At 50.0% G+C, this 13,486-nt stretch overlaps 2 protein-coding genes across 2 annotated transcripts in view; one reads left to right on the forward strand and one right to left on the reverse strand.

Annotated features, from left to right (window-relative positions):
- The window catches only part of CDHR1 (cadherin related family member 1), a 47,391-nt gene extending 43,468 nt beyond the window's left edge, over nt 1-3,923 (forward strand). The window contains exon 17 of the mRNA XM_050899302.1: nt 3,372-3,923. Coding sequence (XP_050755259.1) covers nt 3,372-3,923 — 552 coding nt within the window. The remainder of the gene's footprint in view (nt 1-3,371) is intronic.
- Nucleotides 3,924-8,813: 4,890 nt separating this feature from the next.
- Nucleotides 8,814-12,430, reverse strand: LRIT2 (leucine rich repeat, Ig-like and transmembrane domains 2). Its single transcript, XM_050899431.1, has 3 exons — nt 12,321-12,430; nt 11,148-11,929; nt 8,814-9,625 (listed from the first exon to the last, which is right to left on the reverse strand). Exons 1-3 carry the CDS (start codon nt 12,428-12,430, stop codon nt 8,814-8,816), a joined length of 1,704 nt encoding a protein of 567 aa, XP_050755388.1.
- Nucleotides 12,431-13,486: the final 1,056 nt, after the last annotated feature.

Below are 13,486 nucleotides of genomic sequence, written 5' to 3' on the forward strand. Positions count from 1 at the left end.
TGCTCATTATAACTGTGAAGTCACAGCAAAAAAACAGCAGAGCATTATTTTTTGTGAGCAGTGGTATTTTAACTGCTTTGATGGCTATTAAGAAAGAGAGTGTTTCTTCCAGGTTTTGGCCCACAGAGATATGACTGTGTTTCCCATACCAGCTTTCATTTCGTTGTGTATCTGCTTTTGTTTTATGTGTACAAGAAAAATCAGTACTCTTCAAAATGCAGCGTGCCTCTTAGGAAAAAACAACAGCTAAATAAATTACAAAGTGGCACTCTTTGTTGACCCAGCTCTGAGGCATGGTTGGTAATCAATACAAGGACTTGAAGGTGGTTTGAACGTGCAGGGTAGCGCTCAGGGCCAAACTGCTTAAACTTAAGTGTCCAAATGCTCCCAGACCTTCGCTGTCAGAGGGTGCTCAGACCTCTCTCAGACCTCTTCTGTGTGTTAACTGACTGGGCCACTGTGATGACACAGACAAGATTGCAAAGCTTTTTGGTGGCAAATGCACTTACCATAAGCCTCTCTGCAGGCTGGCTAAGATGATGACATTCCAGGCTTGCTTTGCAAGTTATTCCTCCTCTTTATCCTGTGAGTGTCATGGCCATGACAAACAGAAATTCTCCCTCTGTATGCTTACAAAATGCCTTATGTTTTTATGCAGACGTTACAGAAGAGTTGTTATCCAAGGCTGATTCTAGGCAAAGCTTTGTATAGTACAGGCCAAGTAACTAGAACGTAGGCTGAACCAGCTAACTATTAATGGTTTTAGTTTTGGTATTAATCACCTCTTCATTACTGGAAGCTCTGAACAGGTGCCAAACTTGGTGAGACAAGGGGGAGTTGAACGAAGGCAAATTCTGAAACTCCCCATACAATTTCCATCAGTTCTTACCCCTGCAACTGTTGTACCCTGGCAACACAGACGCGTACTTCTGTCTAATCCCATTTATTCAAGGTTTTCAAATAGCTAGTCAAATAACTGTTACTGAGATACAGCATCTTCTTAAGTATATGTTATCTTACTCCTTGTGTTGGTCCTATACTATTTAGCCATCAGTGCCTTGCTACAAAATAGATCTTGACAACACTTGTAATAAGTGGACTCATTTCAGGTCATGTACTACTTAGCAGGGTTTATCTGACACTTAATTCATCACACTTTCACATGAAGTTAAGTAAGCCAGGGTAGAATTTCTGTCATCTGATGGGATTTAAGTACACAAAATCCATGTAATGCAGAACGGCAAAGCTGATGTGAATGCAAGCTCCACCAAAGTCATGGGCTGCTCTGCTTTTGGTTTCTAGCTCAGGTCCATTCCTAATTAAATAATGGAAAAACTCTTTGCACAGCAAAATGATGAAAATTGGTCACTACCCATAAGGTAACATGGTCCATGAGTTTCAACAGCATTTCTTCGCCCATTTCTCTTTGGCACTAGGAAACATTCAGGATAGGGGAAGAGTGGGCTTGGATAATGTGTTTGAGGTAGGCTGTGAAAATACAGAAGTGAAGTGAAGACAATGGGGTGTTTATTAATGAATTTACATTCCCTAAGTTTAGGGATGTGATTTAAAAATAAACAGTGTTCCTGTGTAATACATGACGAGGTAATCTGAAGCATCCTTTGGGGATACTCTTAGTCACCTCCCTCCACAGACTGGGGAGGGTAAAGAGATGAGCGTCCTAGTTGAGAGTCATACAGGGAAATCCATCTGATCTCACTTGAAATGTCTGAAAGTCAGAGGTTCAAGTCCAAGCTAGTCACAAGGCTCTCCTTATACTCACTGTCTTTGACACCTATTTTAGCATGTGGTGACTACTACTCTGGAGGTGTCTTTTTCTCCTCATTGACTAAAAGCTGGGAGCTTAGACCGCTAATTAAAATGCAGATAACCTGTTACTAGACATGCAAAGTTTGGGTGATGATGCCCTCCTGGAGTCGAGGCCAGAGGAGTGGGGCACGGCGGGTAGCCCTGTCTCTGCACAGCCACACGTAGCTTTATGACCAGCTCTTGGTACACATACGTACTCGTGAATGTGCTGTTTCTGAAGGATCTCCTGGCCTTGCACAACACTACTGTCTGTCCAGATACCGTTGCAGGAGCTTGTATTCGTCATGAACTCTCTTGGAAATGTAGTCCACGGGTGGACTACCGTGCCATGAATAAGGGTGATCTATGTGCCACGCTGCTACCCTTTATTCCCTGATCAACCAGGTGTTTATACATGCTCCCTAACCTCTTTTAGTGTTTCTGGATTCAGTTCAATGTCATTGCAACTGTCTCCTCTCCTGTGCCTAGCTCAACACTTAGCTCCCTTTATTTTATGTGCTCTCTATCCTGTATACATTTCACCCTAGTTCCCTAGCTGTATTTATAATAGATACTGGCCTCTTTCTAATATAACCATGTGAGGGTTGACCATTTCTCTTATTTTTGATATTTCCAGATCAAGTCCAGGGTAAAATCCTATATTTTAGGCCTCAAGAAGCGTCCGTGGACAATATTTGGAATTTGCATGAGTGGCGTCCTTTCCACCATTTCTGTAACAATGGTGATCTCCACCATCATGTACTGGAAAAGTGTGAAAAGATCCAGGCTCCACCCGCAGGGCAAAATCCGCAAAATTATACGGGGACCTCCGAGACGCGCAGTGTGCTAAGCTGCAAAGTGAACTGGCCATTCATTTGTCCTTAATATGCCATACGTAGCTTACGTTACTGCTTATTTCTTTTATTTCTAAAAACAAAGCTCTTTAGCTCTACTCATCTCCCCTACCTCAAAGAGTTTTGTTATGTCTGTAAAAGAGTACTTGAAAACAGAATGTAGCACATACCTGCTAACTACTCATTTGTGCACTGTAATTTTATAAAGTGAAGTTTTCTCATAATCTTTTCAATGCCATGCTCAGTAATAGTCCTGTAAACTGCATCACCGTATCACCTGCAACTGTTTTTAAAAGATCATTTTCTACTCATAAGCTTCTGTTTGGGTTCAACACTATTATTCCTAGGAAATTAACTCTGAAATGTAGTACAATACAGCTGCAGATCCTGGAGCCAATTATTTTCTTGCTCAGTTCTTGCAAGTTAAACAAACGCTATGGTGACACGCAGGAATCCGTCCTAATTTGGCGGTAATACTCCTGTAAGCTTTCGTGTTCGACAGTCATCCATCTCACAACGCTGTAATGCTTGCCCAGTCTCCTGCTCCATCTAAATTCTCCAAACCTGGACTGGCTCTTTGACTCTCATTTTTTTAGAGACAACTTCCATTGTCAGCCCTGCTTGTTACATATTTTGGACAAATGAAATTTCTGGGTCACTGTCTGTCCCATAGAGTAAGTCACGTGTTTTCTTTGTACTCTTTTACAGACTCTTCACAAAGGGCCTATGGCCGCCTTTTTGATGCAAACTAAAGATAACCCCATGAAAGCCTTAGGAGTGCTAGCTGGTGTCATGGGCATAATGGTGCTGATAACTATCATGATCTCTACCGCCATGTTCTGGCGCAACAAGCGGTCCAACAAAATCATGCCGGTAAGAAGGATCATAAAAAAGAGACAGATCCCGCAGTCCCGGACAGTCAGGATGGAGTGGCTGAAGTTCAAGAGGCCCAGCAATGCTGCGGAGAAGTTTGTCGTTGAGGATGATGCCAAGAGCGTACACAATGAGAACAGCAACAACAACACCCAGGCTGCCCCCGTGCCACCGACCGCTCCCTCGCCCCCGCCGCCCCCTGCCCTGGCTCCCAGGGGTGACGCCCCAGGGTGGCGGGTGCCAACCGTGTCCGGCTCCCTCACTCCCAAGTTTATAAACAAGCAGCTGAAGAAGAGAGGTCATGGCAGCACCCACAACGCCCTCGTGTCAGAGCTCAAAATGAGGTTTGAGAAGAGGAACGCAGCTATCAGTGAGCCCCACATCTAGGTGCCCCAGAGACTGCGGATTGTGGCTGTGCGTGGATATCTTTATATGCTGTGGTCTTCCCCATGTCTGTCAGCACCCTGTGAACTGAGAGCAGCTTCTCGCTGTGATAGCCACCCCTCACCTTCTGCAAGTATTAAACGCTATGGAGTCACCCCACCCATAGCAAATGCTGCGGTCCGTGTCCAGTCGCGACTGCAGTTCCTTCAGCTCATGTCCCAGTGCTGGTCCCTCCCTGCAGCTGTCTGACCAGGGTGCCGAGCACCCTCACGCCAGCCAGTCTCCCCAAGTGAACAGGGATTCAGGTTGCCCCCGTTTTGGAGGTCCCTCCCCAGAGTCCTGGTTTTCAACCAAGGCGCTCTGCAGCCAAGGCGCTGGAGGATGCCACTTCTGACCTGGTCTGGCAGGTGGGTTTGAGGTGTCCAAAAACCCGTCACTTCAAATCGCAGACCCGCTTTTGAAGACGTTGGCCTGGCTGTGGCACCAGCACTGAGTCGATGTGCAGGTCCCCTACAGCAGTGACACTGCACGCTGCAAGAGGGCGGCGCGTAGCTGGTACCTGCTGTCCTCAGGGCGCGATGTGCTTGCAACAGCTGGCGGAGCGATGTGCTCGTGGCCCGAGTACCTTCATTCCCAAAAGGTAAGCAGGCAGGCTTGGAGAAGTTCTTCATTTTCCTGCAGCTTATGCTGGCTTTTGCCAGAGCACATTGACGTGATGCTGCGCTTTGCTTCTGCCCTGGACTTGGCTGCTAATCAGGGGACGGGAGGGCTCTTCAGCCTTCCCTAGACCAGCTGGGGCGAGATTCGAGTGCAGAAGTTCAAGAGCAGCGCTCGCTCAGTACTGCCTCCTTCTGACACCGCGTCCCCTAATGAGGGGGAGGCCAGCAGGAGAAGGACATGATTAAAGCAGCAGGGAAGACAAGGTAAAACCGAGAGAAAAATGATAAGTGAAAAATATAGACAAGTGCTGGAAAGTCGCATATGTCAGTCAGGGAAGTGTCTGGAAAGATCATTTGGTTTTGTGCACTGCTAGCAGGAGGTGTCGGGGAATGTATTTCATCACTTCTCCTGGCTTGCTCCAGGGACTGGTGAGTGCAAAAGGAGGTTTCCATAAAATATTCTGGTTTGTCCTATCAGTTTTTTTGAGTGAATTATGCAACAGTTGGGGGGGGGGCGGGGGGCTGGGGAGCAGCTGACACTTTTTTTTCCTGTTATGTGACATTAAAAAGGCACCGAAGGCAGAGCACTTTTTTCGCTGGATCTACCCCACAGTTTCTTCCTCGTGTTTGTTTTTGAGATGTTTTTCAGCTGGGCCTGGCTGTTTCCCATCCCCTGGGGAGAAGGCAGCATGCGCCGGGCTGACTGGGGAGCAGCACCCTGCACCCTCTGCCTGAGCCCTGGCCCCGCAGGGCAGCTGTGCTGTCATGGATCGGCACCATGAACGTCAAGACGGGGAGCAAACCCGACAGGACAGGACACTGTGTTAATTCAAGGGGTTCATGAGACTCTTCTCCAGCTGTCATTTCAGCTGGACCGGCAGACCTGGCCCTCAGGGGCTCCTCTTCTCTCACCCCGTTAGCTGGTCTAATTCCCTTTGTTTGCACCAGGGCTTCATCAGCTTAGGGGATAGCTGGCTGAATAAGAAGTTACCCACTTATGGGGAAAATCCTGTGGGTTTTAACTTCAGTTCAATCCACCTAGAAGCCAGAGAGTGACCATGGCTCATGTCACCTGTGGGCTGAGCAAGGAGCTGTACCCAAGAGGTGCAGCAGGGTCCCGCGGGGGCCGTGGCAGCAGCGCTGCTCCCAGCGCCTCTCCTGCCGCGTCTCTCATTTCCTCCACTGTTTCCTTGCTTATCCCTCCTCCTGGGGCTGCGTGGCGTGAGGCCCAGGCTCTCGCGTTGTGCGCCGTCACCTTGTCCTTGTCCTCCGGCCGTGAGCCGGTGGGAGGGAGGGGATGTGCAGACCCCGGCCCCACTCCTGCTGCCCTGCGCAAGCACGCACCTTCTGCTGGTTGTCTCCAGCAGGTTCTGCAACGTTTCCCGAGGTACCCAAAGTTCGTGATTTATTCCCCGTACTACTGTTTTCCCGATGTTGTGTTGAAGCCAGTATTCAATGTTCTTTCTCCAATGAGGAAAGCCTATAAAGACCATTCAATTAAGTGAGATTTAACAGGAATTATAGGCTTATAGTCTTAGAGATTATATTTAAGAGGGAATAAAGATGTTTTATTACTATGTTGTAAGACTTTTTTCCAGTTACTCTGTATTTCAACTTCAGGGGTTTTTTTTAATAAATTAAAAAAACCTGCAAAAAGCGCTTCTGTGCATGGTGTGCTTCTGCTGGCAACGATGTCTCGTCATTGCTTGTTATGTGACCGCACGGGCACAGACAGCCAGATGGGTTTCTAGGGTGACCAAATGGCCCCTTTTGCGGGCCGCGAGTCAGGAGAGGGGCCGTGTGGTTTTTGGGCAACACCAGCTTGGAAGGAGAGGAGGCGAGAAGCAGGATGCCATGGGGCACGGGCAACAGGCAGGGTCACAGATAACCCCCCGCCAAGCGCCCGTTGTGCTCTGCAGCCCACTGCGGCACGGCCCCGGGGGCAGGAAGGCTCCTTGTGAGGCAGCAGGTTTAGTTTGATGCCAGTGCTCAGCAGGTATGCGATTTATTATGAACTTTCTACACGTGGTGATGGGATGTTTTGTCTTTCCCTGGCTGTTTCCTCGCTGTGATTCAGCAGCTCTCTCTACAGTCTCTACAGTTTGCCATTGTTCCTGTGTTGACTGGGGTGGGAGAAGGCCAGTCATTACAGGCACCGGTTTGTTTTTCACTCCCCCTCGTACACGGCCCCGTGCTGGTCCTCAACCAGCATCAGCTCATGCCTCGCCCCATATGCACCGTCTCCCCAGGGGTTTCTCCAGGACAAGGTTATCTCCCCGCTTGGCCGGCTGCTTCTGCCCCTTCCTCACCACTCCAGACCCCCCCGTCACACGTGCTGCAACTGCCGGGCCTCCCCCCGTCCCTGCAGCCGAACCCTGGAGCTCCTTGGCATTCAGGTTTCTTTGCAATTTGTAACTGCAAAAGCATAGAAATGAAGCAAAGGACATCTGCGTATTCTGAAAATCTGTCGTGTTTATTGCTTTGACACTAAAAGACTGACAAGACTAGGAAGTCCCGTGAAGTGTAACACCGAGAGTCAGCATTGACCAAACAGCTCTCTGCTCAAAAGCTGGGCAGTAAGTTACAGCAGAAGGAGGCGCCGGGGGAGGAAACACGGGGCCTGAGGAGAGACAGTGCGGAAAACACACAGCAAAAACCAAAATACAACTAGAAAGCCAAACTGCCACGTAGGGAAGCTCACATCATTAGGCTTTGTCTCTGCTTACAGCTGAGGCTTCTACTCTAGTTTTTTTCTTTTTGAGGCAGTCTATAACAACACGTATGACAAGGGCTGCGGGTCTCTCAGCCACGCGCTTTGGTCATGCTGGAAATCACGAGGCCAAAAAAGAAAAAAATAAGTCACATGTCCTCAGACCCCCAAGAAACGCCGTGTGAGTGGCTCCGCGAGCGGGGGCCGGTTGCTTTTACATGCCTATTCGGGGGGTTTTGCCTCTAGGAAGGAGGCAAGCTTTGGTTTCAAAGCAGCAGGATGGGCAGGCAGCCAGTCTGCATTTGGGGAAGGTGCCTGGCTCGCACCTTCGGCTCCCAAACCCCAGCTCCACCACCTTCTCTGCCCCCAGCCGCTTGTCCTGCCAGCCCGGTTCAGGCCAGGCGTCCCCATCACCCCCCGCGTCACCCCGCAGCCACAGCACCATCCTGGGAAAAAGGAGACAAGTGGTGGGGAGGGTGGAAGGGGAAACAGCAGCTGAGTGTTGGCCTGCAAAAAACAAACTGTTCATTTTTTCACCAGCTCTTGTTCTTAACTTTAAAAAAAATATATTAACACAACACTTGTGTAGCAATAGGTGTTGGGGGGTGTGGGGTGTGTGCGTGTGTTAGTGTGAAACTGAAATCATCCTCTAAGATGTGTTTGAACACAAGTAAAAGGCCCTCCCCTTCTCCCTAGTACAAAAAACAAAGATCAAAACAAGTCAAAAACCCTGAAACCCTGTACTGCGGCTACATTACACTGGTGTTCAGTAAGCACTTGCAGTTTTCCTGTTTGTGCTGCAACCGAGGCTGTGAACCTTTTAGGGCTGTGTAAACCTTAAGGAGGAGTAAGAATAAAAAAACCAAACCAAAGTAAAACAAACAAAAAACCCCACCCCCAACACCCCCCACCCCTGATAAAAAAAAAAAAGTTTTTCTCCAAGTGAAACAAAACAGCTCCATCACGTTGACCCAATCCTTCCCCCCTCCTTTTTGTTGCTGGCGATGACCACAGCCCTGCCCCGGCTCCCCCCGTTCTGTTTCCATGAGGCAGCACGCAGGAGAAGCCGGCACCCAGAACAGGGCAGAGCTGCAAACAAGCCTCCCCACCCACCCCCCGGGCTGGGAAAAAGACAGACAGACAGACAGACTCGCCTGTGCGAGGGAGCAAGGGGAGACCTTTGGCCTTTTGCCACATGCGTTGCTATTGGGTTTGGGTGTTTTTTTTGTTCCTGCTCGTTTTCTTGTGTGTCTGTGCGCGCTGCTCCGTGACAGTGCTGCGGAGGCAGCCCGGGGCTGCGGGGGCACAGCCACACACCCGCGGCCGCACACCCCGGGCACCCCCATTCCCGGGGCTCCCCAAGCCTGCTGCGAGTCCCAGTTGTGCGCCCCGCCGTGCCCCGCGTCCTTGCAGCACAGAGCCTTCCTCGCGTGGTCCTTCAAGGAAACCAGCACGTGCTGTGGCTCAAGGTCGTCTGTCAAAGGTGCCGCTGCGGCCGGGTTCGCAGGGTGGGCAGGGGCCGGGCTAGTAGAGGTCGGCGCTGTTCCTGTGGGGCGGCCGGGTCTTGCCAGGCTCCTCGCGGGCCGGGGGCCGCCGGGCGCCACGGCCGCCCTCGGGGCGGCAGAGCCCGTCCTCGCTGCCGGCGGGCAGGCTGTCCAGCGTGCTCTCCTTGCTGCCGGCGGCCTGTGCCTGGCCCCCACGGCGGCGGCAGGGGCAGGCGCCGGGGCAGCGGGCCAGGCAGCCGGGGTGGGCCTCGGCAGTGCAGGCGTACATGCCGGCGGGCACGGCCAGCACCATGGCGCAGACGATGACCACGATGTGGATGAGCTTCTCGCGCTGCTCCAGCTGGCTGACGTCGCTGCCTGTGACGAAGACGACGCACTGGCCCTTGCGGGGCGCCTGGTTGCGCACGGCCACGCAGACCTCGTACTTGGTGGCGGGCAGCAGGTCGGTCACGGAGTAGGTGTTGACGCCGGGGCCGATGTAGATGGCGTCCTTCTGGGCGGCGTCATAGCGGCCCACCAGGAGGGTGTACCAGGTCTCCCCCGGCTCTGCTGCTGCTGCTGCCGCCGCAAACCACTCCAGGGTGATGCCGTAGACCGTCTGCTTGGCAATGCGCACTTCTACGTGGGCGCCCGGCTCAGCAGGGGCAATGGGGGCCCAGCCCGGGGGAGTGGTGGATGCCCACGGGGCCCCCACGCGGAGGGTGATGGCCACCGAGGTGTTGCCCAAGAAGTTGGCGGCCATGCAGGTGTAGTTGCCGGCATCCGCTGGCCGTGCCGCCGGGATCAGCAGATCTGAGCGGACAGTCTCCTCACTGATGGGCTCGGTGGACACTGCGGGCAGAGGGGAGTTGCATCAGCAGGTGGTGGCCCCTCCTGCTGGTGCAGGCAGGGAGCCACCATGCCCTTGGGGCAGCCCCAAGAGCACTCCGGTGTGGGATGGGGGCCGGGAGGCCAGGCAGGACCTGCCCTACCCAGGGAAAGAGGAAGAGGGGTGTGGGAGTGCGCCAAACCCCACAGAGCTCGTCAGCGAAGCGTTATCTGGGCCAAAAGGCAATAAACGCGCCGGGACACCCGAGCACGGGAGACAGGGAGTGCGTCCGACCCCTGCCTCAGCGCGAGCGGCTGGGGAGGCTGCTGCGGGCAGAGCCCAAGCTGCCTGTGTGCCATCTGCCATCAGCGTGCTCCGGTCAGGGCAAGCCAGGGAGAGCCACTGAGGTGCAGGAGGCACAGCCGCATTTTGGACACACGCTCCATCCTCCATTAGGATTGGGTGCGGAAAAGTGTCGGTCTCAAGAGGCTTGGGCCAAAAAGACGTGTGTGGAGCCAGGAAGTGTTGGGCTGGAAGTGAGATACAGCTTTAAGAACAGTATGAAACACCCTGTCGTCTACCCAAACAGGGGCGCGTGGCTGTGGTCAGGAAAAGCCTGTATGTAATTAATTCAGCATCTGCTTGTGGAAAGGTGCACGAGTGCTGCTACAACGCTGCAATTGAAGCAAATACCAGTCCAGGATTAAGGGCTAATGCTATCTTATTTAGCTAGCTGGCTTATTAGGAACACACATAAGCTGTGCAGTCCCGTATGCGTTAGCTTACCTGATGAAAATAGCAACTTGTCCTATTGAAGGCTCTTAGTAAAAATAAATGTGAGGGAGGGCGTGCAAGAGCTGAGCTGGATGGGGAGAAAGAGGAAAAGGCCTCATATTACGAGGCCCTCAATAAAGACTAAAAATAAGCAAGGCTTATGGAGAACGACAACCTGTTTTGGTTGTAGAACATGAATGGACACAGACAGGCAACAGGGCTGCAGGGTTTTGTGGTTCATGTGGGTATTTCTTGAGAAAATGTATGGGTGTAGTATAGAAACATACAAGTGTGTGTGTGTGCATGCGCTCCTTACAAACACACATGTACATACAAATATAATTATATACAGTGTGTGTGTGTATGTATGTAGTATATAATATATAGTGTAAACATATATGCATGGCTAGATAACTACATATTTATTATATATGTATGACTGATGTATTATTAATAGTTCTTAAATCATGTGTTGTGATGAAAGGGCTACTACTAAAAATCCACACGTAAAATAATTGTGTAAAAATGAGGCTGTGCTCCTTTCATCTTTGACTGATATCCTGTGTGAAGCAACTCTTCTCATGCCGGTCAGACGTGCTTAGACTCGTAGGATGATTAAGATTATTTGGATTATTGCCACCATAATAACTGTGATGCTCTAAAGCGACTGAGAGCTGGTGTGGTGACTGAAGGCCTGAAGACCTACGTAAGTAGAATAGCAGAACATAAATTTTTAATGAAAGAAAAAAAAGAAGAAAAAGCTTTGCTTACCATTAAATGCCCTTAACAGTTTGAGTGTATAGGTCCACCAGACAGCCGGGGAAGGGCTGGCTTGCACAAAGCAGGTCAGGGTGACGTTCAGCCCCACCGGGACTGTCAGGTTGGTGTCAAGGGCTGAGGTCAGGGGCTTCATGCAGCTGTTGAGCTCCACTTCATGAAAAAACTTCCCTGCCCTGAATTTCGGGCTTGAGCAAGTTAAATAGGAATTCATCAGAATAATAGGTGGGCCGACCGACTTGATAAACTGGACAAATCCCCGCAGGCGACAGTCGCAAATCCAGGGGTTGTCATGAAGGGCCAGGACGGCATTGGAAATAGCTTCTATCTGCCCCTCCGCCCTCTGGCTTCTCTGGTAGATGGGCCAGCTGTAGAAGACATCCCTGGATATGATGGTAAGCTGATTTGAGGATAGATCTAAATAGGTCAGGTTGGGCAGATAGCGGAGCGCGTGTTCTGGAAGGACATCCAGCCGGTTGTGCTTCAGATCCAGGATTTTCAGAGCCGGCGTGTCTTGAAATGCTGTCCATGGCACCGAACTTAATTTGTTCCCTTGCAAGCGCAGCTCTTTCAGAGCTGGCAGATATTCCAGGCTTTTGATGTGCATCACCGTGATGTTGTTAAAATTGAGCCAGAGATACTCCAAGGCACTAACGTTCTCGAAAGACCCGCGAGGCAATTCTGTTAGGTGGGAGTTTTCTATTCTAATTTTCCGGATGTCCTGAGGGATGTTTGCAGGAATCTGTCTCAGCAGTGCCGACATGCAGAGCAAACTCCTAAGGAGGAAACCAGAAAATTCTCCAGGTTGCACATCATGTTCATAGCTAACAAACCAGTTCCCTATACAAGTCTACAAGTGCTTGAATAATTACAAGGTATTGTATACAGGGCATGCATACACCATACATCCAGCCTTCCCTCGGTTTTACACCTGTTTTCCCCCAAAGAATACAATTAAGTCATAAAAATTGCTACGTATGCAACTACAGATCTCAGGGATATAAGAGAAATCTCATTCTATGCTCAAGCTAGTACTATTCAAGTACTAGAGGAGGCATACCATGTGGCTATCTGTTTGGTTTTGGTGCTCACATCATCGGCAAATATATATTGGGACTCTCCAGGCTGCTTCGCTGGTGCTACAACTAGGGTAACTAGCATTCTTACCTTCCAAAGCTGTCTTGAGAACAAGAGCATCCTGTGACACAAGACGAAACAGATGGGTTTATCTTGTGGAAGGCCAGAAGAAGAAGAAAAATATGACAAATAGGGTCCATATTCTCCTTTAAGAAAGCACTGTGCAGGCTTTGCACCAAACATGCCAACAGCCTCCAAGAAGCAAATCCTATTAGCTGTAATCTTCCTTGACGCAGAAATAAATCCTGCTGGGGACCCGACCCTAAAGAAGACATGTAGTATGGTTCATAGCCTGTGTCGAAGTGCTAAAAATCACCCCCGGGACCACTCTTGGCATTTATTCTTTAGCTGCAGGGATGCTGACAGACACGTTTATTTGGTTGGTAATAGGAAGATGGAGCCAAAACCACTTCTGTTCCCAAGCCCTTATAAGTAGTTAACCAGGCCTATTTACTTTTTTTTTTAATTTCAAGAGGTCTGTCTCAATCTCCTATATTTTAATGGCATTTATCAAGGCAGAAAACCACAGTAAGGGCCAGACTTCACAGCTGTAATTTGTCAGTGCATAGTGCTGTATTGCACAATCCCTCAGGCCCCAAACCCTGCCCACAGCTCTGTGCAGGGTGTACTATTGCACATGGTCAGTGCGAAACCTGCTCCCCAAACTTAGTTGCTCTGTCACGGAAACATAAGTATGGCACTATTTTTCCTCTGAAATAACTTTTTTTTCCCCGCCCACTATCTCCATTCTTACACGTTGGTAATGAAAACAGCTACATAGCTGTAGCCAGTCTGTGGGCTTCTCTGAGAAAAGAATATCTTCGAAGTTAGTCTCTATTGTATAAATATAAAATTTCAGTGCTATTCTCTGGCTTCCCCGTAAGACATGTGCCAATTGCCTTTCGGTCACCTTGAAAAACTCAGTCTAAATAATTCCATGAGAAGGAATTTGGAGTAACCAAATTTATTTATCTTTTTTTAATCCAAAATAGCAGGTTTCGGTTATAATTTCCAAGCAGCGCTGCGTTCTCCTGGGGCCATCTAGTGTGTATGGGCTTCATTACAGCCCGCAGAAGGCAGCGTGCTGCCGGAAAAGGGCTTAACCTCACTGCCAGTACGTGTGAAGCTGGGTCACAAATCAAGATTAGCCTGAACCTACTTAACCTCTAACCTATGGGACCAGGATAGAAAAATAT

The sequence above is a fragment of the Gymnogyps californianus genome, chromosome 6, assembly GCF_018139145.2.
Source record: "Gymnogyps californianus isolate 813 chromosome 6, ASM1813914v2, whole genome shotgun sequence".
NCBI classification, from domain to species: domain Eukaryota; kingdom Metazoa; phylum Chordata; class Aves; order Accipitriformes; family Cathartidae; genus Gymnogyps; species Gymnogyps californianus.

Excerpts from the sequence above, each read along its gene's own strand:
- LRIT2 (XM_050899431.1), bottom strand. The coding sequence starts at position 12,430 with ATGGACCCTATTTGTCATATTTTTCTTCTTCTTCTGGCCTTCCACAAG. Across the intron at positions 11,930-12,320 it reads TCTCAAGACAGCTTTGGAAG|GAGTTTGCTCTGCATGTCGG; the intron begins GTAAGAATGCTA and ends TTTCCTCCTTAG. Across the intron at positions 9,626-11,147 it reads ACTGTTAAGGGCATTTAATG|TGTCCACCGAGCCCATCAGT; the intron begins GTAAGCAAAGCT and ends CTCTGCCCGCAG.